At 35.4% G+C, this 27,829-nt stretch overlaps 2 protein-coding genes across 2 annotated transcripts in view; both read left to right on the top strand.

Annotated features, from left to right (window-relative positions):
- Positions 1-27,829, top strand: part of LOC137624778 (serine/threonine-protein phosphatase 2B catalytic subunit 3-like) — a 568,901-nt gene that overhangs the window by 58,051 nt on the left and 483,021 nt on the right. The window lies entirely within an intron of this gene.
- LOC137624480 (tudor and KH domain-containing protein homolog) overlaps positions 1-27,829 on the top strand; it is an 82,017-nt gene that overhangs the window by 47,113 nt on the left and 7,075 nt on the right. The window contains exons 5-10 of the mRNA XM_068355256.1: positions 7,998-8,071; positions 13,631-13,735; positions 14,510-14,623; positions 17,541-17,639; positions 19,955-20,193; positions 26,725-26,875. Coding sequence (XP_068211357.1) covers positions 7,998-8,071; positions 13,631-13,735; positions 14,510-14,623; positions 17,541-17,639; positions 19,955-20,193; positions 26,725-26,875 — 782 coding nt within the window. The remainder of the gene's footprint in view (positions 1-7,997; positions 8,072-13,630; positions 13,736-14,509; positions 14,624-17,540; positions 17,640-19,954; positions 20,194-26,724; positions 26,876-27,829) is intronic.

Raw genomic sequence — 27,829 nt, 5'->3', positions numbered from 1 at the left:
CTGCATTTTCAAAATAAACTATTATAAGAAATATATTTTTAAATTCAATAAATATATTACAGTGCTGTAAATGCACTGTATTATATAGCATTACATTCTGTACAGTTGTAGAAAAGAGCAATACGTAGATATGTACTGGTAAGTTTAACATAGCTTACATTTATAACTCTCAATGTACATTTATGAGGTATAAGTATAAGTTTCAGTACTATACATTCTTTGTAGTGTTTTATAATTCAAAGATGTAGTCATAATTGATTTTATAGGAGGAAAAAGAATAATGCTTTGATGTTTTGAGGTGCCGAATGCCTACTCAAACTGTTATTCAATATAAAAAGCTTCAACCATTAAATAGCCATTCAGGATCTCTTACTTATGTGGTTGGACTTTTTGACACACTTCTATTTTTATTTTGGATTCTTCAGTGTTTTGATATTTCTTCAGGAAGATCAGTAAAAACAAATTTCATCATCGTGCTACTCTTACCTCATTCAGCAGTACAGTTGGTGTATCGGTTTTCTTAACTTGCTTAAAACAATACTTCTTAATGTGTGTGAATTGTGTGGCACATTGCAAGGCACTATCAGAGGTTATTTTTAGCCTTGTGTCAGCCCACAGCTGCTCCTCTTGATCTGAACTTTGTTACAACTTTTGCTTTCTCTAAACAGTTATAAAAACTGGTTAGTAAAGGGATTCAAGAACATTCCCTTTTTTGCAAAAATGAATTTAACCCTGGATAGGTACGCTCCTCGGACACCCCTTTAAGGGTATACTCGGACGCGCGCGACCCCGACGCCAAAAAAAATTCTTGAAAAATCAGTTTTTGCAGTAACCTCCTTTTTTCTTTTGCCAAAAAAAAACTTCAATGAATACTTAAAACAACTGTAAAGATAAATACTACTCATCTGCAGAAAAACTATTTATTATAAATATTTTAAAAAATTAAGTAGAAAAAAAAACCTTACATAAAAATTCATAAAAAAAAAGTTTATACATATATACACAAATCCTTTTAGGAATTGATTCTTGAATGTTTAGGACACATCTTGATGTATTTTGGATGAAGTCAGACCCATGGAGGTGAAGATCTGAAATGAGAAAAAAAGGGTAACTTTTTTTGGCCAAAAAAATTTGTCCAAATTTCATGAATTTTTTTGGGTACCCAAATGAAATAGGAAGTGGCTAATTTTTTTAGGGAATAAACATATGTTATCCTAAAATAGAAATATGTAAAAAAAATCTTCATTATTTTGTAAATTACATTTATATCAGGGACCATATCTAAAGGTAATTTTTTGAGTACTTAGAAATTTCGTAAAAAAATACATATATTTAATATATAATATGATATTTATGCAGGTAAAAATATACCAAAATATCACAAATTCTATAGGGAACAAGAATATATATAGATAGGGCAACTTACGCTTCGGATATGTCCACAAAATGGCCGCCAACCACACTGACTCAGACTCCCTAATCTGCCACTTAAAATGTAGGAAGGGTATGTCAATTTCAAGGTGTTATTTACTAATCTAATTATTCTTGGATATGCATAAAAATTATATGGTGGGTTGCTGGATAATTGTCGATTATTTTACGACTATAAAATTAAAATTCTGACCCAAAAAAATTTTTTTGAAGGGAAATAAAATAAAAAAAAAAAATGTAAAACAATATATTTTAGCTAAAACAATTTGATGATATTCAATCAAAAAAGAAGTAGACAAAATTTTCCGTCAAATAAACATCTAGAGGAATCATTACTCTGTGATAGTTCCTTAGTACGTAGTAATTTTGAAAGAAATGGGAAAAAACGAAAAAATGGCAATCACTGGAAAATCGAACACATACCTATATATACGCCATATCTGGCTAAAAAAAAAAGATAGGCATGGGTAGCCAGATCATCTAGAAACACTTTCCAACACTATAAAAATACAAGTTTTGCGACACTACCTGCCAAATCCTTACGTTAACATAACTAAGCAAAAAAATGCAAAACAAATAAAAAGGGGCACTCACGGAAAAATGCCCAACATTCTAATATACGGCATTTCAGAAAAAAAAAATTTCAGCCACGTACTAGGCAAACCATCAAGGTACATTTTCCGACAAATAAACATCTAAATGAATCATTACTCTGTGGTAGTTCCTTAGTACGTAGTAATTTTGAAAGAAATGGGAAAAAACGAAAAAATGGCAATCACTGGAAAATCGAACACATACCTATATATACGCCATATCTGGCTAAAAAAAAAGATAGGCATGGGTAGCCAGATCATCTAGAAACACTTTCCAACACTATAAAAATATAAGTTTTGCGACACTACTTGCCAATTCCTTACGGTCACATGACTAAGCAAAAAAATGCAAAACAAATAAAAAGGGGCACTCGCGGAAAAATGGCTAACATTCTAATATACGGCATTTCAGAAAAAAAAAAATTCAGCCACGTGCTAGGCAAACCATCAAGGCACATTTTCCGACAAATAAACATCTAAATGAATCATTACTCTGTGATAGTTCCTTAGTACATAGTAATTTTGAAAGAAATGGGAAAAAACGAAAAAATGGCAATCACAGGAAAATCGAACACATACCTATATATACGCTATATCTGGCTAAAAAAAAAGATAGGCATGGGTAGCCAGATCATCTAGAAATACTTTCCAACACTATAAAATTATAAGTTTTGCGACACTACTTGCCAATTCCTTACGGTAACATGACTAAGCACAAAAATGCAAAACAAATAAAAAGGGGCACTCGCAAAAAAATGGCCATTCTAATATACGGCATTTCAGAAAAAAAAAAAAATTTCAGCCACGTGCTAGGCAAACCATCAAGGTACATTTTCCGACAAATAAACATATAAATGAATCATTACTCTGTGATAGTTCCTTAGTACGTAGTACTGTAATTTTGAAAGAAATGGGAAAAAACGAAAAAATGGCAATCACAGGAAAATCGAACACATACCTATATATACGCTATATCTGGCTAAAAAAAAATAGGCATGGGTAGCCAGATCATCTAGAAACACTTTCCAACACTATAAAAATATAAGTTTTGCGACACTACTGTACTTGCCATTCCTTACGGTAACATGACTAAGCAAAAAAATGCAAAACAAATAAAAAGGGGCACTCGCGAAAAAATGCCCAACATTCTAATATACGGCATCTCAGATAAAAAAAAAGACATGCACGTGTTAGCCCAACCATCAAGGCACACTTTCTAACACATAAACATGAAAAAAAAATCAATATTATACGGCAATTCCTTACTACGTAGTAATTTTTTACAAATATTGAAAAAAAACAGAAATTGGCAACCGCAGTTAAATACCCAATATACCAATAACTACGTCGTATCTGACAAAAACAAAGTCATGCATGGGTAGCCAGATCATCTAGACACACTTTCCAACACTAAAAAAGCAAAAGTTTTACGACACTATTTGGCAATATCTTACGGAAAAATGACTTGGCAAAAAATGAAAAAAAAATGAAAAAAAATGAAAAAGGGGCACTCGCGGTAAAATGCCCAACATTCTAATATACGGCATCTCAGATAAAAAAAAAGACATGCACGTGTTAGTCCAACCATCAAGGCACACTTTCTAACACAAACATGAAAAAAAAATCAATAATATACGGCAATTTGTTTTTTACAAATATTGAAAAAAAAACAGAAATTGACAACCGCAGTTAAATACCCAATATACCAATAACTACGTCGTATCTGACAAAAACAAAGTCACGCATGGGTAGCCAGATCATCTAGACACACTTTCCAACACTAAAAAAGCAAAAGTTTTACAACACTATTTGGCAATATCTTACGGAAAAATGACTTGGCAAAAAAATGCAAAAAAATGAAAAAAAAAGAAAAAGGGGCACTCGCGGTAAAATGGTCCTCGTGGTGATGAACGACATTTTAACTAAAAAAAAAATCATGCACATGGTAGCCAAACAATCCACCAAGACTTTCCACAACTGATAACCTATACAAGTTGCACCATTCTACGACAATTTCATAATACGTAATAACTTTGATAATTATGCAAATTACCTTAGAAGGGTAAACTCGGTCGCGCTCGACTAGACGCGTCTCAGAAATCGGGGAAGGAGTACAGCTACAGCAATGCACATCTGGACACTACTAGAGCGTGTAGGCGAGACACCTACTGCAGGTCGATCACCCACAAATTCAGTCACGGGGGTGAGTCACATGAGAAAAACCTCTTTTTTTTTTTTTTTTTTGACGCTCGGGGTCGCGGACGACCCACCGTACCGTTCCAGGGTTAAGGATTTTGGTTTGAGTCACAATGATGGGGTCAAGACTGGAAACCAAATTATGCAACAGATGAGTCTTAGACAAGTCAGTACCTCTCTGCATTATATAAGGCTTGAAGCCGAAAGGGGAACTGGAATTGGTTGCCTTTTTCTAAATCTTAGACAAAAATATATAAATTTTACCCACCATCAAGTTAACAACTGTGAGATAGAACCAGTCTTGGAAGAGCTTACTTCTGCAGATTTGTAAAAATAAGAAGCTACCAAACTTTCCTTTGTAAACTTAATTAAGGTATTTCTCATTAATAAGGTTACGTAAGGATGGAGAAGTAGATAATTCATCACTTTCAAGGTTGCTTCCTTGTTTCTAGCTCTTCGTCATCCTGTATCATAGCTAATTTCCTGGTTATGTGGGAGATGTTGCGCATGCGTGCAGAGGACTCGACTAGTGAATACATTTGCCCCACTTGAATCAACCTGTGATTCTGTTTGCTTGCAAGCAAACAGAACATAGTACCAAACAAAACATGACAAACAATTGAGTTTAATTGAAACTTTGTTCACCCCAAAGTGAACAAATATAATTTAGGAGCGCTTACTTTAGTGGGTGGAAAAATATTAGGATCCAGACTACCGACTCAATCTTCTGCCTCACAATCTAGTTGTCTTATAGATCGACTAGGATTGCTATATTGTATGGATTGAGCAGCAGAAGTATCTAAAGTAATGAAAGAATTTAAGGTTCTGTGAGAGAATTTCAAAATCTGCAATAAGCAGTGAACTTTCAGAACTCTTACTAAAAGAGAAAACACCATTAACAGTAACACTAGAATCGACTTAAGGAGATAGGTTTGGTTGCCAATATCATTTTTATTATTAATGGCTAAGCTACAACCCTAGTTGGAAAAGCAGAATGCTATGACCCCAGGGGCTCCAACAGGGAAAATAGCCTAGTAAGGAAAGGAAACAAGGAACAATAAGATATTTTAAGAACAGTAACATTAAAATAAATATTGCCTATATAAACTATAAAAACTTAAATTTTTATTTCTTTGATTATAACTACAGTATGGCTACTGTTATTTTCCTATCTCTTTCAAGCATTGAAATTCTATTCCTCTTATTTTTTACTTGTCTCCTTCAAATTGGAATATTCTGTTGAGATGTATCACTTGCAGATTACTTTATACATTTTAGTTATGGTGGAGAAGATTGATATAAGTAACAATTTTGTCAAAATTGATATAATTATATTAACCCCACTCCTAACACAGGAGTATTTTTTCATACACGTTGTGCAAATCTTCGACCTTTATAGCTGGAGGCATACTTATACTCATATTAATGGTCTCAGGTCTGTATGATTACGAAAAATGCAATTTAATTATAAATTACTTGAATCTCAGCATATTTACAGCTAATGGCCTCTTGATACATAGCAGAAAATCCTGGATAACACTGTAGTAAAAGTGCCATCTCACTAGCCAAGCTTAGTAAATAAAAGCTTCGAGGCAAATTATGGTCTTTTCTGGATGGGATATTGAGGAGCTATAAAACTTTTACCCATCCAAAAAATCCAAGCTTCATTATTTACTTGAAATTACTTGTAGAAATGGGTAAGAAAATTCTATGATAAAAAAAAGATGGTAGAATGACTATTTTACTTACCAAATCAGGAAGGCAGTATCTGAGTAAAGGATTGGGGTTTGTCTAAGACAGTAATTTAAGATGAGAGCTACATCACTTTCTCAGCCAAGGACAGCATTAATGTATCGCCATGTGTAGCTGATAAGAATCTGAATGTTTTCCCTTAAAGCTTTTATTTTATTACAACTAAATTTACATATCAATAAAAAAAATTACACCATACTCTTATTTTGCACCATATATTTCAGTGTTTCAGTTATTATATTATCATCAGATAGAGAGCTCATTGGTAAATCAGTGCCAGACACATTTATATCATGTAAAGGTTTCTATTGTTAGTACAACCTAAAGGTAATTATTGTAATAATGGTAAAGATCCTGATGATATTAATTCTTTAGAAATAATTAGAAATATTTTATGGTATGATTATAATTTATTTAAGAATTAAATACATATTCCTAATACATACTACTTTTTGTATGATAATTAAACCAATTATATCAATTATGATAATTAGAAACTGGCAATAGACCAGTCACAGACTATGACCCCCTTGCTGCATGACAGACCACCCAACAGTTTAAGATTCGCACATCTAAAGAGCTTGAACCATCTATTTAAAACCATTATAAACACAGCTTCAGTAGTGATCATGCCATTTCTTGGAATAAAGGCAAACACTTTACCTGCAACTTTCAAGTGTACACAACTTTTTTGTATAATTTGCATGTACACGGTCCCTGTTTTTTACACTAATTTTTTACATATTATTATTACCTTTATCGTTAGGACACTAATTAAATTGTGAAAATTAGTTAATGTCCATTAAAGATATGCCAAAGTGATTTTTTTCTTTTAAGAAAAAAAGGAAATTAGTTGTAGTAATCATTACTCTTGCAATAGCTTAATTTTATTATTATTATCTCATCCATTGACTAGCTCTGCTATTGGTATCATTATGTTGAATGAATCGGTTGTCTTAAATGGAAATTGGAGAAGTAACACTAGAGTATTTATATACATTAGTTTTTCTGTTTATTTTCTCATGAAGTCTTGTTATATTTTTAATGGGGTTTGGGCTATCAGGATAACAATATAGAATGCAATTTTTAATTTTCCCTTGACTTAAAACTTAATTGTAAGTTTGCTCTTACAGTTCCCCTAATTTTACATATTCTCCTTTGTTTCTTTACTTTGGTAACTACATTATTTCATATGATAATAAATCCTGCAGACAGCCCTTTTAAAGTATAAATTTTTTGACTCAAAAGATCTCATTAAACTCTGTACAATAAAACAAGAATCCAGGGATTTACCAGTATGAGTTATGCATCTCAGTGTCTGACCAATTTAAAGTACAGACATAATGTCTGCACGTTGTGTGGTTACTTGAAATTGTCAACTAGTGAGTGGGGGATGTGTAAAACATGAAAATTAGTTTTATTATTGTTATGGTAGGAACAACTTAAAGTTGGAATCCCAACATTATCTAGTTGTAGATATGTTTAATCTGAAGTTTAGGATTTTTGTTGGCAAATAAAGTATGTCTTTGTCAAGTAACACTTGGTGGCATTAGTGTTCTATAAAATCTATATATGTATAGCACTTAATATTTTAATTAATTTATAAACAAAAAATAATTTCCTTTTGAACCAGTATTGTAGATGTTTTATTTTTGTTACTAAAGTCTTCACAACTTGCCTTACTGTAGGCTTAAGACATTTTTCAAGTGTTTCTTAACATTGCTAAGTTAGCTTTCATTCAAAACAACATACTGTAATACAGCGAGTCTAATCTTAAAGTCATAGCCACACATTGTTTTTTTAATCTTATACTTAACAATGGTACATCTGCAGTTATGTCTTATTTAAATTTAGTATAGATCCTTTAATTTTGTTTGCTCAATGTTTCACACATTAGTACTTTTTGCTCTATTTTATTAAGCATGCAGCCTGCACATATGATACACAAATTGAGAACATTTTTGTAGTTTTGTACATCTTTCGCATGTTTTATATCTTTATTGTTTTTGTATGGATGGTATGCAGATGATATGAAGAGAATTATTCTTAAGGGGAGCAAAGAGCAGATTGAAGCAGCTAAGACACAGCTTTTGATGAAGGTAAAGTAATATTGTTGATGTTGGTCTTTGCTCTTTCACACAATTGGGTTATATTTTCCAGTTCTGCAATGTTTGCTTGCTTGCTGTAGCTTCCTCTTCTGTAGATTACTATCTTATTATTTTTTTTTAAAACTCCATATCTTAAGAAACTGTAATTGCTGTACTTAACTTGGTTTAAGAGTTTCTTAATTATCATGCGTACTAATGCTACATACTTTACTTTTTACTTTCAAATATTTATATTAACTATGTTATACTTTGACATTTCCCTTAACTGTGTCTTTTATGCAGTCTGTATACTGTAGTCCTTTTGTTTTCTAAAGGTTTGAAAAATGCTGGTTACTATCAGCAGATGTGTATTTCTGAGCTTACTGTCATGTTATTACATTTTTTAGATATTTTGATGGCGGTTGTTTGTGATTAACAGTGTGTATTGTATTGAATAATTTGTCTTCAGTCACTAATACGTCATGTTCATGTAATTTATATATTGGCAGACTAATCTGTATTTTCTTCTTTCTATTTTGAATGATTGAAAATATATATATTTCTTGTGTGAACCCAATACTTATATACAGTATATCCCATATTTGTTGTGTTTGAAGAGCAGCAGCAGTCTTGCATATTCATTTCTCTGATTCACAAGTCCACATTAGCCAACTGTCTCCCTTTTTGTTTGATCCAGATGGTTAGCTCTGAGAAGGGTTTAGTGTTTAATGTATACTGAGGTGTAATTGACTGATTTGTTACCAGTAAGATCCCAAGAAGTCTCCCAAGGTAGGAGATTATCAATGAATCCAAGGCTGTGATAGGAAGTCGTAAGCCTGGATCATTTAGTGGAGCCTCCCTATAAGTAAGGGAATAATAAGCATTACCCCAGAAGTACATTTCTCTGAAGATGCTGAGAAAAGAATTTGAACTGTGATAAATAATTTTTTCTTTATTTAAAGCACGCTATATAGTTATTGCTACAACTGGCCTCCTTGAACATGTATCTAACCTTAAATTTGTCTCCCAACCCCTTTGGGAAAAACTAGTGAGTGGGGGATAATTTTTCTGGGTCAGTAAAAGATTTAGTTTTTTTGTATTTGCTTCTTGAAGCACCTTTTGGTGGAGAAGTCTAGATAACCTTTACTGTATTTTCTGCCACCTCATGAATGAGACAAAACTGGTCTTGACTGTCAAAAGATATATTAGAATAGCCTTTGCACCCTCTAGCTTATCTGCATCGCTTATCTGCATCGCAGAGTCTGCTGCCAAAAACAAGCCTCGAAACTACCAGGGATTGCATTTAGTGAATCTACTTGAATTCAAAGGCTAAAATATTCCAAACAGTCACACATTTCAAACTTTAGTTATTATACATATAACTATATTTCTGAGATCAGCTTTCATAATTTTAAAATCAAATTCTCACAAAAAAGTAGTTAGTTATTCTGTTACGTTTGTACTAAAAAAATTTATTTAGGTGTGAATTGTAAACTTCATGGTATGTACCGTATATTTCCGCTTATAAGACAACCTTTAGATAAGATGATTGAAAATTATGGCAGATTTTAATTAATTTATCTCATATCTGTAGTATAAGATGATTGCTTAAATGCTAGCTTTTGCAGCAACAGATACCCCATCAAATATTGCTAATTAAATGTTTATGTTATTACTGATGTTGTTTCCTTAGAAATTCCAAATAAATGAAAAGGGAAGCCACTATTTTGTATGCATTTTATCGCCAATTATATCGAAAGAATGAACAAACGAATGTGATAATTAATGATATAGAAACTCTTAGTAAACTTTATGAAAACTTTGTTATTTATTACCTCCGCCAACGAAGCTGGGAGGAGGTCTTGTTTTTGCCCTTGTTTGTGTGCATGTTTATTTGTGAACAGCTTCCTGAACACAATTTTAATCATAGCCTAATGAAACTTTCAGGGATTAACTGTTATGTAAAAAGCTAGAAATTATTAAATTTTGGAAGGTCAAGGTTATGGTCAAGCAAAATGTCCAATTCACGTAATCAGCCATAAGTTTGGATATCGTTGTCGCAGAGATTTCAAACTTGGTTCATAATTGAGTGTATGACAATCCATGCCAATTAACACATGCTAAGATCAAAGGTAAAAAAATAAGCGGCCAAGGCAGAGGTCTGCGCTTTACTGAATGCCCCTCTAGTTATAAGATGTTTTGGAAATTATATTAAAAATACTTTTTTGTTTTTCATATGTAAGTCAACCCTTAATTGCGTTAAATTAAATCAGCCGATGATGTTTACATTTTTATCAATACAGAATTATTCCTCAAATAGACTATTTATTATGAAGATATGCTAATAGTATATAAGGTAAAATTGGAATTATTATTTCTATTTTATTTCATATTATGAATCTCTTCATGTTTGAGAATGGTTATCGTCTTGAGACCAATGCTAGCCTACCGATAAAAACTACTTTGAATTGAGGGTTAAATTTATAAAATAGTAATATAAGACAACCTCTAATTTTCAGAGGGGAATTTTAGGATTTAAAGGTTGTCTTATAACCAGAAATATACGTTATACTGTACAGTATGTACTTTGTTTAATGTCCAGTCAGGTACAGACAGACCAAGTGTCCTAATGAAGATAGAGTAGACAGTCTTATTTGAATAGAACAGACAGGCTTATTCAATTAAAGTGAGAAGAGCCTCTTCTTTCTGTTATTAATTAAGTCTTCATGATTGTTTGTGCTGTATTGTAATATTTTGATATAGCAAAAAAGGTTACATGAAGTTTCATAGTTACTGTATACTAAATATATTTATTTTACATTTTGCTTGCATTTTTTTTATGAGATAACATTCAACATTTTAGTGCACAGATTCAAACAACAGGGGTTACTAAATGGATTTTGCAGTTTCTGTGCGGTGCCTTCTTCACCTCCTTTTTAGCCATCTACTTTACTTTCAATCCCACTTCCTTTCTTCCATATTCCTGTCCAGTCTCATTTAACTTGCTTCACAGTGCAACTGCTCGATTCAGGAGGAACCTCCCACTCTTTCTTGCCAGTCTTTCAAAGGAGTCTTATCAAAATCCTCAAGATAGCTTCCACTTGGAACCTCATTCTGAAAATGAGTTTCCTGTTAAGCATTTATAGTATCAAACTTTAAAAGAAAATCACATTGATTTTGCATTGAACTAACCCATCCTTAAGGACATTTATTGGTATGTTATCATTTGCTTGTGACTTATGGTAGAGAGGGCTTTGTTAAAAATATTTTATTGCATCTAGGTGCATTTTCTGGCCAAGAAGAAAAATTGCCCATCTATCTCTAGCAAAGGAGTTTTACAAGAAGAGAGTAAGATTCCTTGCATTTAACTGTTCTAATTTAAGATTTCCCAAAAATGAAAATATTCAATTCATTTTGGTTGAATTAAGCAAATTTTGTATAGTCAAGTCCTCAGTCAGGATAAAGATCTTATGAAGGTCATTATTTGGATTTATAAATCAACAGTATCTTTACTGGTTAACAGTGTGAAATGCTCTGTTTGATAGATATTGCTCTTATATAAATGAATTCATCTTTATAAAGACCAGTTATTGTGGATAAGTAAACATCACTTAATCAATCACTAGCATTTAGTGATGGACCTTGATGCTTATGGAGGTGTAGACCGTAATCATCTCTTCCTTAGTTTGCAATTTGGTTTTCGTAAAGGCCTCGGAGCATGTGATGCCCTTCTTACAATCTCCAACACTGTACAGAAATCTTTAGATTGTGGTCAGGAAGTTCGTATGATTGGCCTTGATTTTAGTGCTGCCTTTGACTGTGTTAATCATGAGGCCCTTGTTTTCAAACTCAAACAGTAGGGAGTGGGTGGGTTGTTTCTTAGCATTATTATTGATTTTTTAAGTAATAGATCTCAAAGAGTTGTTGTTGATGGGCACCATAGTGATTATAGGAATGTAATATCCGGTGTTCCACAGGGTAGTGTTTTTGGCCCATTACTTTTCATACTATATCCACATGACATTTGGTTTGGCCTAGAAAACAAGCTTGTTGCATATGCAGATGATGCTACTCTCTTTGCATCAATTCCATCCCCTGAATGTAGATCTGGGGTTGGTGAATCCCTTAATAGAGATCTAGCTAAAATTAGTGCATGGTGCAAATTATGGGGTATGAAGTTGAATCCTAACAAAACTCAAAGTATGATTGTGAGTAGGTCAAGGACGGGGGCTCCTCAACATCCGGATCTCAGTATTGATAATGTTTCTTTAAATTTGTATGACTTTTAGAATTTTAGGCGGGATTCTGGACAGCAAATTTACTTTTGAGAAACACATTAGGTCTGTGTCTTCTTCAATTGCTCAAAAAATTGGCTGCTTGAGAAAATCTTACAAGATTTTCGGTGATCAATCTATTCTGAAGAAGTGTTTTAATTCTTTCATTCTACCTTGTTTTGAGTATTGTTCTCCTGTCTGGTGTTCAGCTGCTGATTCTCATCTTAATTTGTTGGACAGAAACTTACGGTCTATTAAATTTCTTATTCCTGATCTAGATATTAATTTTTGGCACAGTCGTTCAATTAGTTCATTATGCATGTTGCATAAGATTTTTTATAACTCTTACCATCCTTTACATTCAGATCTCCCTGGACAATTCTATCCTGTTCGTAATATTAGGCAGGCAGTTAATTATAATAGCCTGGCCTTCTCCATCGTGAGGGTCAATACTACACAGTAGTTTTATTCCAGCTGTGACCAAGTTGTGGAATGATCTTCCTAATTGGGTAGTTGAATCAATAGAACTTCAAAAGTTCAAAGTTGCAGCAAGTGTTTTTATTTTGACCAGGCTGACATGAGTTTTTATAGTTTATATATGACATATCTGTTTTGAAGTTGATAATAGTTTATAAATGACATATGTATTTTGACATTGTTACTGTTTTTAAAATGATTTATTGTTAATTTGTTCTCATCATTTACTTATTTCTTTATTTCCTTTCCTCACTGGGCTATTTTTCCCTATTGGAGCCCTTGGGCTTATAGCATCTTGCTTTTCCAACTAGGGTTGTAGCTTGGCTAGTAATAATAATAATAATAGCATTATCATCTTGTGCTTCCTTAATTACGGAAACATCAGTGCGAGGTATTGGGCCCTTTTTTCTTCTAGGTTTAAAACTTGTGCATATAAAGCCATTGCTGTAGGTTGTAATTGTTAAGAAATTAAATGAAATAAAAGCTGAAGAGCCCAAAAGTTGACATAGACAAAGTTAAAAATTTGTAATTTCATGGGCTTAGTTGTCTTCTAGGAAGTTGACTGCTGTATACTGTATATGGTCTCTAGACAAAGCTAAAGAATGTTAATGCTTGACAGATTATATGAAAGCATGCACAGTTACTATCTATTAATGTGCACTATGGCCATCCTTATTGTTTAGGTATAGACACAATAAAAAGGGAAAGTTATAAATGTGAAAATAAATTTTTAATGATGTATATTTATCGTTCTATTTTTAAAGTGTGAATAACTTGTATTAAATTGGTTGGTTATGCTAAATATACTTGTGTTTTGTAGGTGGCTGAGGAAGAAGAAATGCGTCAGCAAATTCAGAAATCTGCCATAAATATGTCTTTAAGGGCAAGAGGAAGGCAGAGTACTCATGACAGTGATGACAGCCAGGTGAGTTGCAGAAATTTACAGTATTTTACTACCAAGAAATTTGGTTTGGTAAAGAATGCAATAATTACACTTTAAGCTTCTTGGTAAAGGAGTTTAAAGCTCATTAAATTTGGACATTTATCTTAAAACTAAAAGAAAATTTCTCTTTTCTTGTAATTACTACGTACAGTAGAGTAGCGTTGAGATTAAATGTTGGTATGTTGTATCTACCAAGTGGGTAAGCCAACTCACATTGATTTTCAAGTTATTTCATCGCAAAGTTAGGTTTAACCTCTCTACATGGACTCCAGATTGTGATTTTGTGTTTCAGGAAGTTCTATAATGGTAGAATATAAACTATTTACAGAATCATTTGAAAAATTTTGTTTTAAGTCACAACAAACGGTTTGGCTCAGACAATTTGATAACTTGTGCAAATGCATAGTAATGATTGATAAATAGTTATCAGTTGATGAGCTATTGATGAAGAAATAGAAGTTAATGTTTATTCTTTACCAAATTATTGGCTATTTAGTGTGCATTTTGAATCATTTTTCTTTTATTACTATTGGCTAATAAGAAACCAAATATTTACCCACACTAGCTGGTGGTATGTGATTAGTGACCTTAGTGATTACATTGTACTTTTTGCTAAATCCTGACAATGGAAGCCTTTATTTACCAATATTTTATACCTTGGTATTGACTAATAGCTCAAACAAACTCATGAGTCATTCCTAGCCATTGAGGTTTGGCCAAGTAGTTTCATGATATTCTCAATTATCATTTTTTCAGCCTCCTTCCATGAGCAGCTCATTGCACCAGGAGTCTCTATCAGCAACCACTAGTGACCGTTTCATTGAGGCTTATGTGTCGGCTGTTGATTCTGCCGCCCATTTTTGGCTTCAGGTGATTAAAATTATATTTCAGACTTTCTCTGCTTTGCAGTGTATGGAATTAGATGAAACATATCTTTTACTATTATAATTTGGCAATGTAAATATATCTTTCAGGGATTAATGACTAGATAACTTTATTTAGTTACCTCTCATATTATCAGTTTGCTCAAAAATCATTAATAACATAGTCTAAGGTGTGAAATTTACAAATATGATTCCAAGAAAAGTAATTTCTGTTCCTACTTATTCCCTTTGCCAATCATTTTTTCATGCAGTGTGTTTGCTGGTTATAGATTGGTCATATTTCCACTGACAACATTATACAAAAGTGACTTAATCCTCTTATATTTCATTATAATTTTAATGTTATTTTCACCGGGCGACACAGGTCTCTCCCCAGAAATAGATTTTTCCTTCGTCAAAATCCCTTTTTTTTGCTAATGGGCAACATGTACAAATTAATTTCATTATCATTGTAAGTTATTTTAACGCATGTCTGCGCCACTTTTATAGAGTAATGGGCTCTTCCAGAGAATTTATTTTTGAATGAGTTGTGAAAATTGGAACCGAATACTGTAATGTTGAAATAAATTGACAGATAAGTAAAGGAAGACAGAAGAGGTCAAATTAAAATTAAAAGGCAAGGAACTTCTCTTTCATTAAAGAAAACAGCTGGGGGGTGTAGGGAGAAAAATACAAAATCCAGAAAAAAAATTCAAGGAACTTCATATGGCAATGGACAATGTGTATATGAAATATTTCGTCAAAATTCCTCTTACTTTCATAGTTATAGGGTAATTAGAAAAAGTATCTCAATAAGCCAACAAGAAAATGCTGTATCTCTTCTGTTATTGTAAATTCTGATAATTATTACATTTTAGTATCTAACAAATTCTGAGCAATTGCATCTGTAGACATTCCTTGAATCACATTTAGAGTGCTTAGTCACTTCAGTCTTCAGTGCGAAGTGAAACGGGGGGAAGAGTACACATTTTAGTTTTCCTCTGACATTCCCTTTGTTTTACATCTTTTTTTAGTTTGGAAAGAATTTCATTATGCCAAAGAGGAAAAGACAGTCAAAACATCTCACTAACATACAGAAGAAGAAAATTTGCTCAAATGTTCACATTATATTGGTGATATTATTGGAGTTAGTGAAGGAGAGAGATTAGGAAAAGACGGGGAGGGGGGGGGATGAGGAGCCTAAAGAAGCAAGATATTGTGCAAAGGGATCATCATATATGATCAGATTATGATAACATTCATAGTATTTGTTAATGAATACCCAAAAAGGAATATGAAATTCACAATAATCATGATTTATTAATATTGTCTTTGTAAAGATGAAAAACATTTGAGTTTGACCTCTGGACTTTCAATTGCTTTTACGTCTGTTTTTCTTTGTTTTTGCAAGAATTTCATCATGACAAAGAGGACAAGACAATCTAAACATCTCGCTAACATACAGCAGAAGAAAATTTGCCCTAATATTTGCATAATATCGGCAGTATTCGTGGAATTAGTGATGGAGAGAGGGAGAGAAAAGGAAAAGCATGGGGGGACCAGGAGCCTAAAGAAGCAAGATTTTGGGCAAAGGGATCTTCATTTATGATTAAATTATGTTAAATAACATAGTTTTTGTATATTAATACCCAAAAAGGAATATAGAATTCATAAAAATTATGATATATTAATATTGTCCTTGTAAAAATACAAAGAAAAACTTGGAATGGGCGTACCTCAAAACTATACTTATTGACCTTCAATTTCTATAACCTCCCTTAGTTTTAAAGCTATTTTTTCCAATTTTTGTTTTAATCTTTTTTCTTCCGTTTTCCCTCTGATTTATAGGGTTATTTTTTTACCATAATGCAAAAATTCATATCTAGCATAAAATTACTTTTAGAAAAAAAATACTTCATTTGGTGGGTGGTCTGTATCAGGTCTTTATATGGTAGTAATCACAGGTCTTAATATTAAGTATAAGAGGAGGAAATAGAATTTGAAAAATGCTTATTTTAGGGATAAATCGCATGAGTGTCACGAAACCGAAGGTCAGAAGCAAAAATCATATGTGGTTAGATGTCCCAAGTCACCTTATTAAGTGGTATGAATGTCAAAGCCTTGTCATTAAAAAAAGACGCTGTCCATCCAGCTCCCTTGAATTTTCTCTAGCCTCAAGACAAAACATTTCTTTATTTGAGGCTTAAGCTAGACTAATTAAATTCAAAAGATCATCTGTTCACTGCTGTGCCTTAGATGGAATTTATAAAGGATTCAATTGTATAACTTTTCAAATTTTTATCACTTGACGCAGTTCCGGTAGGCCCTGCTGCTTCCTCCGGTGCCTTAGATGACCGCGGAGGTAGCAGCAGTAGGGGACTCAGCAGTATGAAGCTTCATCTGTGGTGGAAATGTGGGAGGTTGGGCTGTGGCACCCTAGCAGTACCAGCTGAACTCGGCTGAGTCCCTGGTTAGGCTGGAGGAACGTAGAGAGTAGAGGTCCCCTTTTTGTTTTGTTTCTTGTTGTTGTCGGCTAACCCCCAAAATTGGGGGAAGTGCCTTTGGTATATGTATGTATGTATCACTTGATAAGTGTGTTAAGTTGAAAGATTGCTTTCATATAGTTATAATTTAATCTTTTCTATAGGAATTAAAATATGGATCTTTTTAGCTCTGTGTGCCACAATCCCGGTGGTTGACATATGGAATTTGTAATCATTTTATGTAATGACCATTGTATACTTTGTTCCAATTTTGCAGTAGTTTTCTTCCTATTTTTGTGCACTATTCACCTGTAGTACACAGCTCAATCAAGTTTGGCTGTGCATGTTCATAATCTACTGTCACTTTTTCAAGAATCATTCGATATTTCTTGTTACTTCTTTAGAGTATTTAGTATTAAATAAATCATTTTATTTGAACAGGTTGTTGGTTCTCGTTCCATTCAGCTAGACAAATTGGTAATTGACATGACCGAGTACTATGATTCTGCCGAAAATAGAGAATTGCATGAGTTAGAAAAGGTAAGGATATCTTGTTTTTTTTATTATACCTTGGATATATATTTTTTGTATGAACCTCCCGTAGTGATCATATTGCTTCTCTCTCGAAGCTAGTTAAATGTCTATGTCTACCCTAAAACTAAAAATATTCCCATTTTCTTAACTAGTGATAGCCCTTCCCCTGTAGTATAGAATTGGGAATGTATGGCAGTTCATGGAAATTCTTCCACTGGTAAACCATATTCCTTTGGTTTGAGTTCCTTCGTCATCCTGTTAAAGTTCTCGGCCCTACCCATATCCTAGGAAGTTCCACAGAAACTCCTTATTGATTACTATAGATTGATAGGGGATGCTTTATCCTGGTTTTTCTATATATTCTTGTGAGGGTTGTTCAGGGGATGTGAAGCGGGGTAATAATCCTCATTCTCTGTGTCACATGCTACAGGGAAAGGTAATGATCTTAGCCTAATTTGCCCTGTTCCGAATTCTAGGCTAATGTTTCAAGTTATGCCAAGCAGTTCTGGTTTGCCATTCAGTCAGGGTTCTTTTGGTACACAGCCCATTATGGAGTCGGTAGCTTCTCATCGAGCCTCGCTCTCTCAAATTACCTAAGCGCTTCTATTGTCAGACCCTCTTATTTCTGTGATGTGAACAGCTCTATATGACCAATGTATTCCATGATAAAAGATTGGAGAGTCACCCAGAATACGATCTCTCCTTGGATTCGACATGTCATTGATCTCGCACTGAATCCTGAATCTTCTCATCGTGATCGTAGACCTAGAGCTCACGACGTTAAGGGCATAAGCACATCCCTAGCATTCAAGAGAAACTTATCTCTGGCGCAACAAGCGGGTGTTTGGCATCATCAGACAACCTTTACCACCCATTACCTGCAAGATGTAGCCCACAGAAACCTAGATATGATGTCCCTGGGTCCTGTGGTGGTATAAGATACTTCAGCTCCTTTACAGGACAAGTTGGTCGAGGGCAGATGTTACCTAGTGTTAGTATGGGATGAATGGATAGAATGACTAGCCTTTTTCATCCTTCATTTTCCCCTCTCTTGGGGCACTGTATCTGGAGGATACTGCAAGCTATCCTACCTCTGACTGTAGGTAATAACCATTTCCCATGTGTGGTCTAAAATATATAATATATTTTATGTCCCCATCCTCCTTGTGAGGGGGAGGCAGGCAATGTCTTGGTTAAGATGTGTATCTCACTATTTTTACCTGGTCAAGTGACAGTACATAGTTACCACTCACTCACCATGAATGCTCAGGCCATCAACTCTCCTGCCTAATTGAGAGTTCACGAAGTGTTACGGAACTTTATTACGCACTCAGAGCTCAGAACTGTACTCCAGGTCAATTTCCACCCAGTTGAGTTAAGGATTTCCAACCACCTAAGTGTGAGTCTCCATAGTAAAGAGCGATTGGTTTGTGTTCGTGTAGGAACAAATGACAAATTTGGGATTAATTTGCATTTTGCCTAACTATACAAACCTGAGCTCTTTACTCATACTTGTCCCACCATCAGCTATCCCCTAGAAAGTCCTACTAAAAATCAAAAGTGATGTAGACTCGCCGCTACCCTGCTAACTAGCGGAGGGTCGTTAACACCTCTCGTTAAAAGTTTATGGCTAGTTTCAACTGCACTGGAAACATATATCCTTAATAAATGTCTCAGATTTTTATAGCTATGAAAAATAGAAATTCCAAATTTGTCATATCTGCAAGTTGCATATACCCTAAGTATATGATAGGGTGTATATTACATTATATATATGGAAGTATATTAGGAAACTGAATCGGCTGTAAAGGTGTAATTTGATTAGATTTTATAACTAAATTGCGACTAGAAATATTAAAAACCTCTATGAGATAACATTGTATGTTGCATAAACAAAGATTGATATGATCTATAAGTGTGATTTCACTTACCCTAGTTTATTGTAAAAAAAGTTCTGTTGTATATTGTGAGGTTTTAGGAATTAAATTACAGTTCTTGTATGAAAGCTATGAGTTTGTAGTTAGATAAAACTGTTCTTGGCACTAAATGTATTGTACCATTTAAACCCATATTGCATATAACTAATACTGTTTTCCAAACCCTATGGATCTTACATATATTATTCTAGACAAGAAAAAAAGTATGGCTTATACCTGTTTGGGATCAGTGGGTTACAGTACATGTACATTATCTCCTTTTATCTTTTTCTGTATGTTTTATTACAATATCTGTGACATTCAAAGACCACCAGTGATAGCTGTAAGTGAATGATATTTATGTATATAAAAATTGTTTCTATAAACAGTTGGATTTCATTACAGGTCAAAGAAGGGGACATAGTTGCTGCCAAGTTTCCCCATGACACTTCGTGGTATAGAGGCCGTGTTTGTAAGTATGAGCACAACGACCTAGACCCATCCAAAAGTATGGCCACAATTTACTACGTTGACTTTGGGGATACAGAACCCATTTCCATGGAGAATGTCTGTGAATTAAGATTAGACTACCTCAAATTGAACTTTCAGGCAGTTGAATGTTATTTGGCAAACATAGATCCTGAGTAAGTATGTTATTGTTAACACTTAGAAATGAAACTATTTTTATTTTATATTTGCTGAATAGTGCATTCCTTTATTGAAGCCAGGGTGTGGTTTTAAGTGATTTATTGCTATTCATGACTGAAATTGAGATCTCCATTATGTAACTTGATATTCTATATACAGAAAAGATATATAGTATACAGGTGAACATATTGTTCCCTGTTCTCAGAAATGCATAACTGATCACAGTAGTGCATATCTACTAGTTCCACCCTAAGTTTACTGAAAAGTTGTAATTGACTAAGTCATGTGATTTTCACGTTCATTAGTTACCTGTCCCATGATTTTCTATGACCAAAAGTGTGTGGATAAGGGAACTTTATTTTTGCTTGCTGGTTAAAACAGAATAAACCGGGCATTATCCTCAACATTTTTTGCTCTCATTCTTAACACTAGTGTATGCAGCCATTTTATAGAATCAATACTTTCCATTTTTATGGGTTAGTGGTTCTTTGAAAAGTTCTTAATGGAAAATTTGCAAATGAAGAAAATGGTTATGTACAGTATTTTGAATTTGTTCCTATGCATATACTGTATAAACCTTTTGTCTTTTGAAATAGGGATGTGTCTTCAAGGGTGCTAGAACAGCCTTTGAATCAATAAACAAGGTAGTAGGTTAATGACAGGTTGCAGGACGGGGAAGCTCCACCAACCTGGATTTTCTAAATACCATAGCCACTCGGTCTTTCTCTTCCAAGCTACTGTAGATGACAATGAACTCGGGAATAGGTAATTCTGCTCCTTGATAGTATCTTTTCCTCAGGAGGTAGTTACCAGATTCAGACCCAGTGTCGCCTATACCTTCGTGCCCGATAATGAATATTCCTTGTCTGATGGACACACCTGGTTCCAGTAGCGTTCCCTGTATGATGACACGTATGAAGTGCAGTGTCAGTGAGTGTCCCTACTGCTTCTCTTGTGACAAAACCCCTAGTGTAGTGGATTGTGTTGTGGTGGGGCCCTCCTTCAAGGGAGTAAATCATTATTGGTTGCCCAAAGCATGACTTCTCTATGACAAGTGATGAAGATTGGTTGGCAACTAGGGGAGGTTTGCTATTTCTCTTCCTACTCTGCTAACTATTCTCCCTCCTCCTTTCTCTTCATTGATCACATCTTCATTAATAAGAAGATAGTTGCAGGGAGGGCCTTCTACTACAAGTTCCTGGGACTTGACAGTAATCATTCACCTCCTTTGGATGGGAGCGATTGTATTGGCCCATTAATTTGCTATCTTTTGGGGTCAGTCAAGGGGAGCATTAGCCTGTATTACAATTATCACTTTTGCACCATAGGGGAGCAGCTCTACTCAACCAAACAGAGGTAAGATACAGTACCCAGTACCGCTTGATCTTTGGTTCCAGGGATTGCTTTCCTGACAGGAAACAAGACCATTCACAGCCCAATTTATCGTCTGCATCAGGATGCCAGAAAGCTTCAAATCATTCATTCATTCATTATCGTCTGCATCCCGAATATACAGTACGTTCCTGGATCCTTCCGGATTTGAGTGTTTATATTCTAAAGAAAAGAAACAATTCCCTAAAGAGGTTAAGAAACACATCATATCTACTTGAACATTAGTTGCCCTAGAGATCGGATAGGTGTCCAATTTCGTGCAGTGTCCCTCAAGGCCTCTGGTCTTTTGAGAGAGACTGCAGCTAAGCTTGTAGGGGCAGTCATGTCTTCTTGCTCTGGTTTTGGGAAGGTCCCAGGCTTCTACATATTCCAGCAATGGCCACCAGCAGCTCCTTCCTCCAGAAGGGTTTGCACACTGCTCAATCCATTCTTTGTCCCTTTCTAGGCTCAGTTCAGGAGGGATATTAGAAGGAACAGAGTCATGCATCTATGACTGTTGTCAATAGAGGGTGGCCTTGCTGGTGGTTACTTTGGGGTTTGGTTAGGTGTATCAGGTGTCTTCAGGGTTGGTCAAACAGTTTGCGAGCCCAAAAGGACGATTTTCTAGTTTGCTAGCCCAAAAGGACAGTTTTCTCCTTTTATCAGATTTAGGTAAATTGTTCCAGCCAGATAAAGGCAAGAGGCTTCAGCCGCATTTCCTGTTCCTTCCATGAAAAAGGAGCGTCTTTCCCTTAAAGCACTACTTTCCTCTGTTAGGAGCGATTAACGAAGACTGACTGATTCCTTTTGGGGTCTGTCAAGCAGAGCATTGGCCCGGTGTGGCACAGATTGCAGGTGAGAGCTCCTATGTATACAGTGGAACCTCTACATACGAATTTAATCCGTTCCAGAACCAACTTCGGATGTAGAAAATGTTCGGATGTCGAAACGAATTTTCCCATAAGAATACATTGAAATAGGATTAATCCGTGGTTGAGCCCAAAAACCTATGTTAACTTCTTAATAAACTACTACACATAATTTTCCCATGAGAATAATGAACACTAAATTAGATAATAGACATGTAAATAAGAAGAATTAGCAAAAAATGATAAATAAGAAACGGGTTTTTAGCATCACTTTACCTTAGAAACTCCAGTACAGGTGTTGTTAGTCTTGCTACGCAGAGAGGAGACGGACGGGCGGCGAGGAGGTAGAGAGGTTAACTACGATAAACGTACACTACCGTAACTTATTCTAACTTACACTAAGTGAACTTTAACATAACTTAGCTTATTTTTTTTTTTTTTTATATATTTTATATTTTTTTTACATTTTCTTTTTTCTTTTTGATGATTACATAATTTTAATCACTTTCACTCTACATTTAAAATTGACTGAATTTCTTTCGCTTCACTCTTTTCCGTTTTCTTTGTTTCACTTTCTTCCTCTTCACTCTTTGCCATTTTCTTCGAATCACTTACATCCTCTTCATCACGAGTTCGCTTCGCAGTTTTTTTTAAGAAATTATCGATAGATAATTGCTTGGTATGGCTTTTCAGAATGTTTCGAAAGTGAGTTAGGCAAACATCATCGAATTGAGAAACTACACGACAAACCTGCAATTTCTTTGGATGGTATTTGTCGATGAAGTCGACCACGTCTTGATATTTTCCTAACACCTCTTTTATATGTGCCGAACCTAACACATGTTCTACCTCCTCGCTCCCTTTCTCGTCATCACTCATGTGCTCAGACATAGCATGGAGTTCCTTGAGCTCATCCGTGGTAAGTTCGTCCTGATGTTCGGCGACAAGTTCCGTAACGTCATCTGCGTTGACCTCCAGACCCATGGACTTGCCAAGGGAGACGATTTCCTCTACGGCTTCCGCTGCACCCACCACGGGATCAGGTTCGGGGTCAAAACCCTCGAAATCTCGGGGAGAAACTGCATCAGGCCACAGCTTCTTCCAGGCAGAATTGAGGGTCCGTCGAGTTAATCCCACCCAAGCCTGATCTATGATCTTCAAGCAGTGCACGATGTTGAAGTGGCCCCTCCTAAATTCACGCAAAGTTAAGTTGGTGCTTCGCGTGACATAAAGCACTGCTTAAATAAGTGATTGGTGTACAGCTTCTTAAAATTAGATGACTTGCTGGTCCATGGGCTGGAGGATAGAGGTGGTATTCGGTGGAAGATACAGCACCTTTATGAACTTGAATTCATCGAAGATATCATCTTCAAGTCCGGGGGGGGGTGGGGTGAGCGGGTGCATTGTCAAGGCATAGCAGGCACTTTAAAGGCAATTTCTGTTCATGAAGATACTTCTTCACAGAAGGGCCGAAAACTTGGTTAACCCATTGCACAAAGAATTGCCTAGTGACCCAGGCCTTCGAGTTGGATCGCCAGAAAACATGAAGCTGATCCTTATCGACGTTGTGTGCTTTAAAGGCCATAGGGTTCTCATAATGGTAAACCAGTAAGGGCTTGACTTTAAAGTCCCCACTAGCGTTGGCACATAAGGCAAGAGTCAACCGATCCTTCATTGGCTTATGCCCAGGCAATTTCTTCTCTTCGGCAGTGATGTAGGTTCGACTCGGCATCTTCTTCCAAAACAGCCCGGTTTCATCACAATTAAACACCTGCTGCACTATGTAGCCTTCTTCCTGCACAATCTTTTCGAAGTTCTTGTCAAAGTCAGCTGCAGCCTTTGTGTCCGCACTAGCAGCCTCTCCGTGGCGAACAACTGAATGAATCCCGGACCGTTTCTTAAATTTCTCGAACCAGCCACGAGATGCCTTGAAATCATCTGAGGAAGGCTCGGTTGAACTCTCCCCAGCATCACCCACAGAGCTCTCCTCCTTCAAGTCCGTAAAAATGGCGTGCGCCTTCTCGCAGATGACGGTCTCGGTGATGGTGTCACCAACGATCTCTCTATCCTTAATCCACACTAGTAGAAGTCGTTCCATCTCTTCTATGATAGGGGTAAGGCGTTTGGAAATTATGGTGATCCCCTTAGAAGGTTTCACTGCTTTAATAGCTTCCTTCTGTTTAAGGATTGTCGAGATCGTCGACATATTACGGCCATACTGTTTAGCAAGTTCACTCACGCGGACGCCACGCTCATGTTTTTCAGTAATTTCCTGCTTAATTTCTAATGAAAGCATTTCCTTCTTCCTTTTCTCACCACTACCACTAGCAAAACTAAGCCTTTTAGGACCCATACTTTACGTAAATTACCGTTAAGGGATGGACGTAAAAAATCACGATTAAAACAGAGTTAATAGCAGAACGCACAGAGCACAACCGCAAGAAGCCAACGAGAACAGAGGACTGACCTAAGACCCGCTAATTGAGCGTCCCTCCGAGGTTGATGTGCTGCCTTCTATCGGCGGAAATAAAAAACACTTCAGGCGCTATGAGCACCGACTACGCGTACGAGTATTGTTTACTTCGGGTGTCGAAAAAAACATTCGGGTGTAGAGTCGGAACATGTTCGAATTGTACTTCGCGTGTCGAAAAATTCGGATACAACCGTTCGACGAAAATTGCTTACTTCGTGTGTCAAAATAAAATTCGGGTGTAGAGTCAAAAATTTGCTCGAATTTTACTTCGGATGTAGATACGTTCGGATGTAGAGGTTCCACTGTACTAATAAGCTTCACTGTAGGCCAGGTAAGGGAAGGATATATACTCCTCCTGGAGGGAGTGACAGAACTCACCCAGTGACCGTTTACCTGGGAATCTGTTAACTAGACCGTTTACTTATGGCAGAAAATTTTGATATGCTAGCTGTAGGTAACATTCCCTACATGAATCTAGTATCCGCACCGTCCGGGTAGGATGGAGCATGTTAGTCCACCTCAGTGGCCCCTTCTGTGGGAGACACTGGGGTGGCCTTAAGTTCAAGGGTGTATGTCCTGTTCTCCTTGATCTCAAGGAGACCCTGAAAGACTTTACTGTGGGGGTTATAAAGAAAGTTTCCCTCTGCCTTAGCACTTTTCAGCAGATCACAAACTTTGCCTGCTCCTGCTGTAGAAGCTCCACAGTAGAGTTTGGATCCCTCCTCTGGAGGAAGGGCCCATGCTCGGAAGGAGCTTCAAGCAGTCTTACTTACCATGGGACTTTGTCCAGGGTTAGAATGGTCCTTATCCTTAGGGTACTTGCACATGTGCCTTCTCCTACCTGAGGAGAACATAATTAGGTGTTTCAATCAAGATTGTCTTTGCCCTGCAAGAGCAAAAGATTAGGAAAGTTTCAGGCTGTTCATCATATCAGAATTTAAGGAAAGAGGGTTTTGTTGCCCTCATCATCTCATAGACTGAAGACCTTCCTTGTATTAGATGACTCAAATTTTTTATAACTGGAATTAGTCATGCCATGGTTATTGCCATCTAGACATTGCCTCGGTGCTCAAGAGGCTTAATCCCCTTGAAATGGAAAAATGGGTTATTTTTAGTTTTATAGGGTAATCCAGATATTGCATCAGCTTTGAGACCAAAGCAACATGAACATCAGGTGAATATAGACATCATAGATTTTATTATTAAAATTTCACTTTCATTATATTCAATTTTTAACAGAAATAATACATACAAAAAACCCTCTTAGTATGTTGATTTTGAGGTCTTTCTAATTATTGGTTAAAAAGTGCACTCTTAACGTTGCAAAGTTACACCACAACTATAGATCGTAGAATAAATTCACTAATTCCCTTCAGCAGCACTAATTATAATACATCACAATCAATTAGCTATTCACTCTTTAGTTTCAGAGACTTATCATGATTATTGACTGTGTACTGGTGCATAGAGCAGGATCTATATTTAGAGGATGTTCCAAATAGAAGGGTTAAGAAAATACAGAATCACTTCTCCACTGTTTTTCATTCATGTGTAATCAATATGATGCTCTAATTATACCTAAATAGAGACATAAAATGTGCTTTTATTAACTAAAACAGCATATAGTGATGACATAAATGTGGTATTCATTAGAGTTGTAAATATAAAGAAAAATGTATCCCTTGCTGGTTGTGAAGGGTTAAGAAAAGTCAATTTTGATTTATTATGAACTGGAAAAAATCAGATGATAATTTTTAGTTCCAATAAAAATTTTGAATCAAGTGTGTCAAGTGATTTTATATCATACTTTTCAGGAGTGTAAAGGGTGATGAAGCAGCTGATGTATTTGAAGAACTGACGTATGCAGCTCAGTGGAAAATAGTAATGGTGAAAGTACTGGGATATAGACAAGTTGAGGACAAAACTATACCTTGCGTCCAAGTTATTGACACGAACGGACCTACAGTAAGTACCTTACAAGTTGTCTTGTATTAATTCCATATACCAAGTACTGTATTGGATCAACATTAGATACTTAGCAATAACAGAGGTACTTGGAAGATCATAATTGATGAAGAGAGCTAAAAAGAAAGATTTACCTCTCTAGAAGTATAATAATTATGTGTGTAGAGGTGGATAGAGAACCGTCTCTATCTATTTGGTACAGACATTCAGATTATAGAATTTTTAGTGGCTATATGATAGATATACTGTGAGGTTCAAAGTATAATGGCCAATATACTCAGGGATTCTATGTCTGAATATCAAGGCGAGTATTTATGATTTCGTAGAGACTTTTACTTTTACTTTTATATTTAGTTGTTATATGAATGAATTTGTAAATATATTTGCAGCATTTTCTTAAATACTTGACTTTTTTATGCAAAAACAATTCAAAGTAGCAGATGATTTTAAGAACCACCACCTACTTGAAGATGGTGGTGATCATGCTATTTTTGTAAAAGGATGAAACATCTTTCATTCTTTGTATTTGATTTTAAATAAAGAAACAACAAAAACTTGTGTTTTCCATAAAATGGAAGTAACTAGATGCAGTATAAGGCCAATGCTGTACTAACAAGGCAAGGACCATCAGAGAGAAAAATACTCAAAAACTAATGAGAAAACAAATTACAAAGATAGTACCCCAGATGTACATTATTTTTTAATGAAACATTGTTAAAGAAGAGTCTCCCAATAAAATACACACTCAAAGCTGTACTTCCCTTTAATAAGACAAAACAACAAGCTTCTGTAGCTTTTCTTTGTAAAATACTCTGCCTAAACAAGGATAAATGAAAAAGCCTTAATGAGGTGTGGTGTTGCTAGCAAGAAAACATTAGAAGCCATGGCTGCCATTTAAATATGGAAACAAGTTACAGATCTAGCTTTAGGTCACCAAATTTAGACAATCAGACT

Source organism: Palaemon carinicauda, chromosome 31 (assembly GCF_036898095.1).
Source record: "Palaemon carinicauda isolate YSFRI2023 chromosome 31, ASM3689809v2, whole genome shotgun sequence".
Taxonomy (NCBI): Eukaryota; Metazoa; Arthropoda; class Malacostraca; order Decapoda; family Palaemonidae; genus Palaemon; species Palaemon carinicauda.
This window is presented reverse-complemented; position numbering and strand designations above follow the sequence as displayed.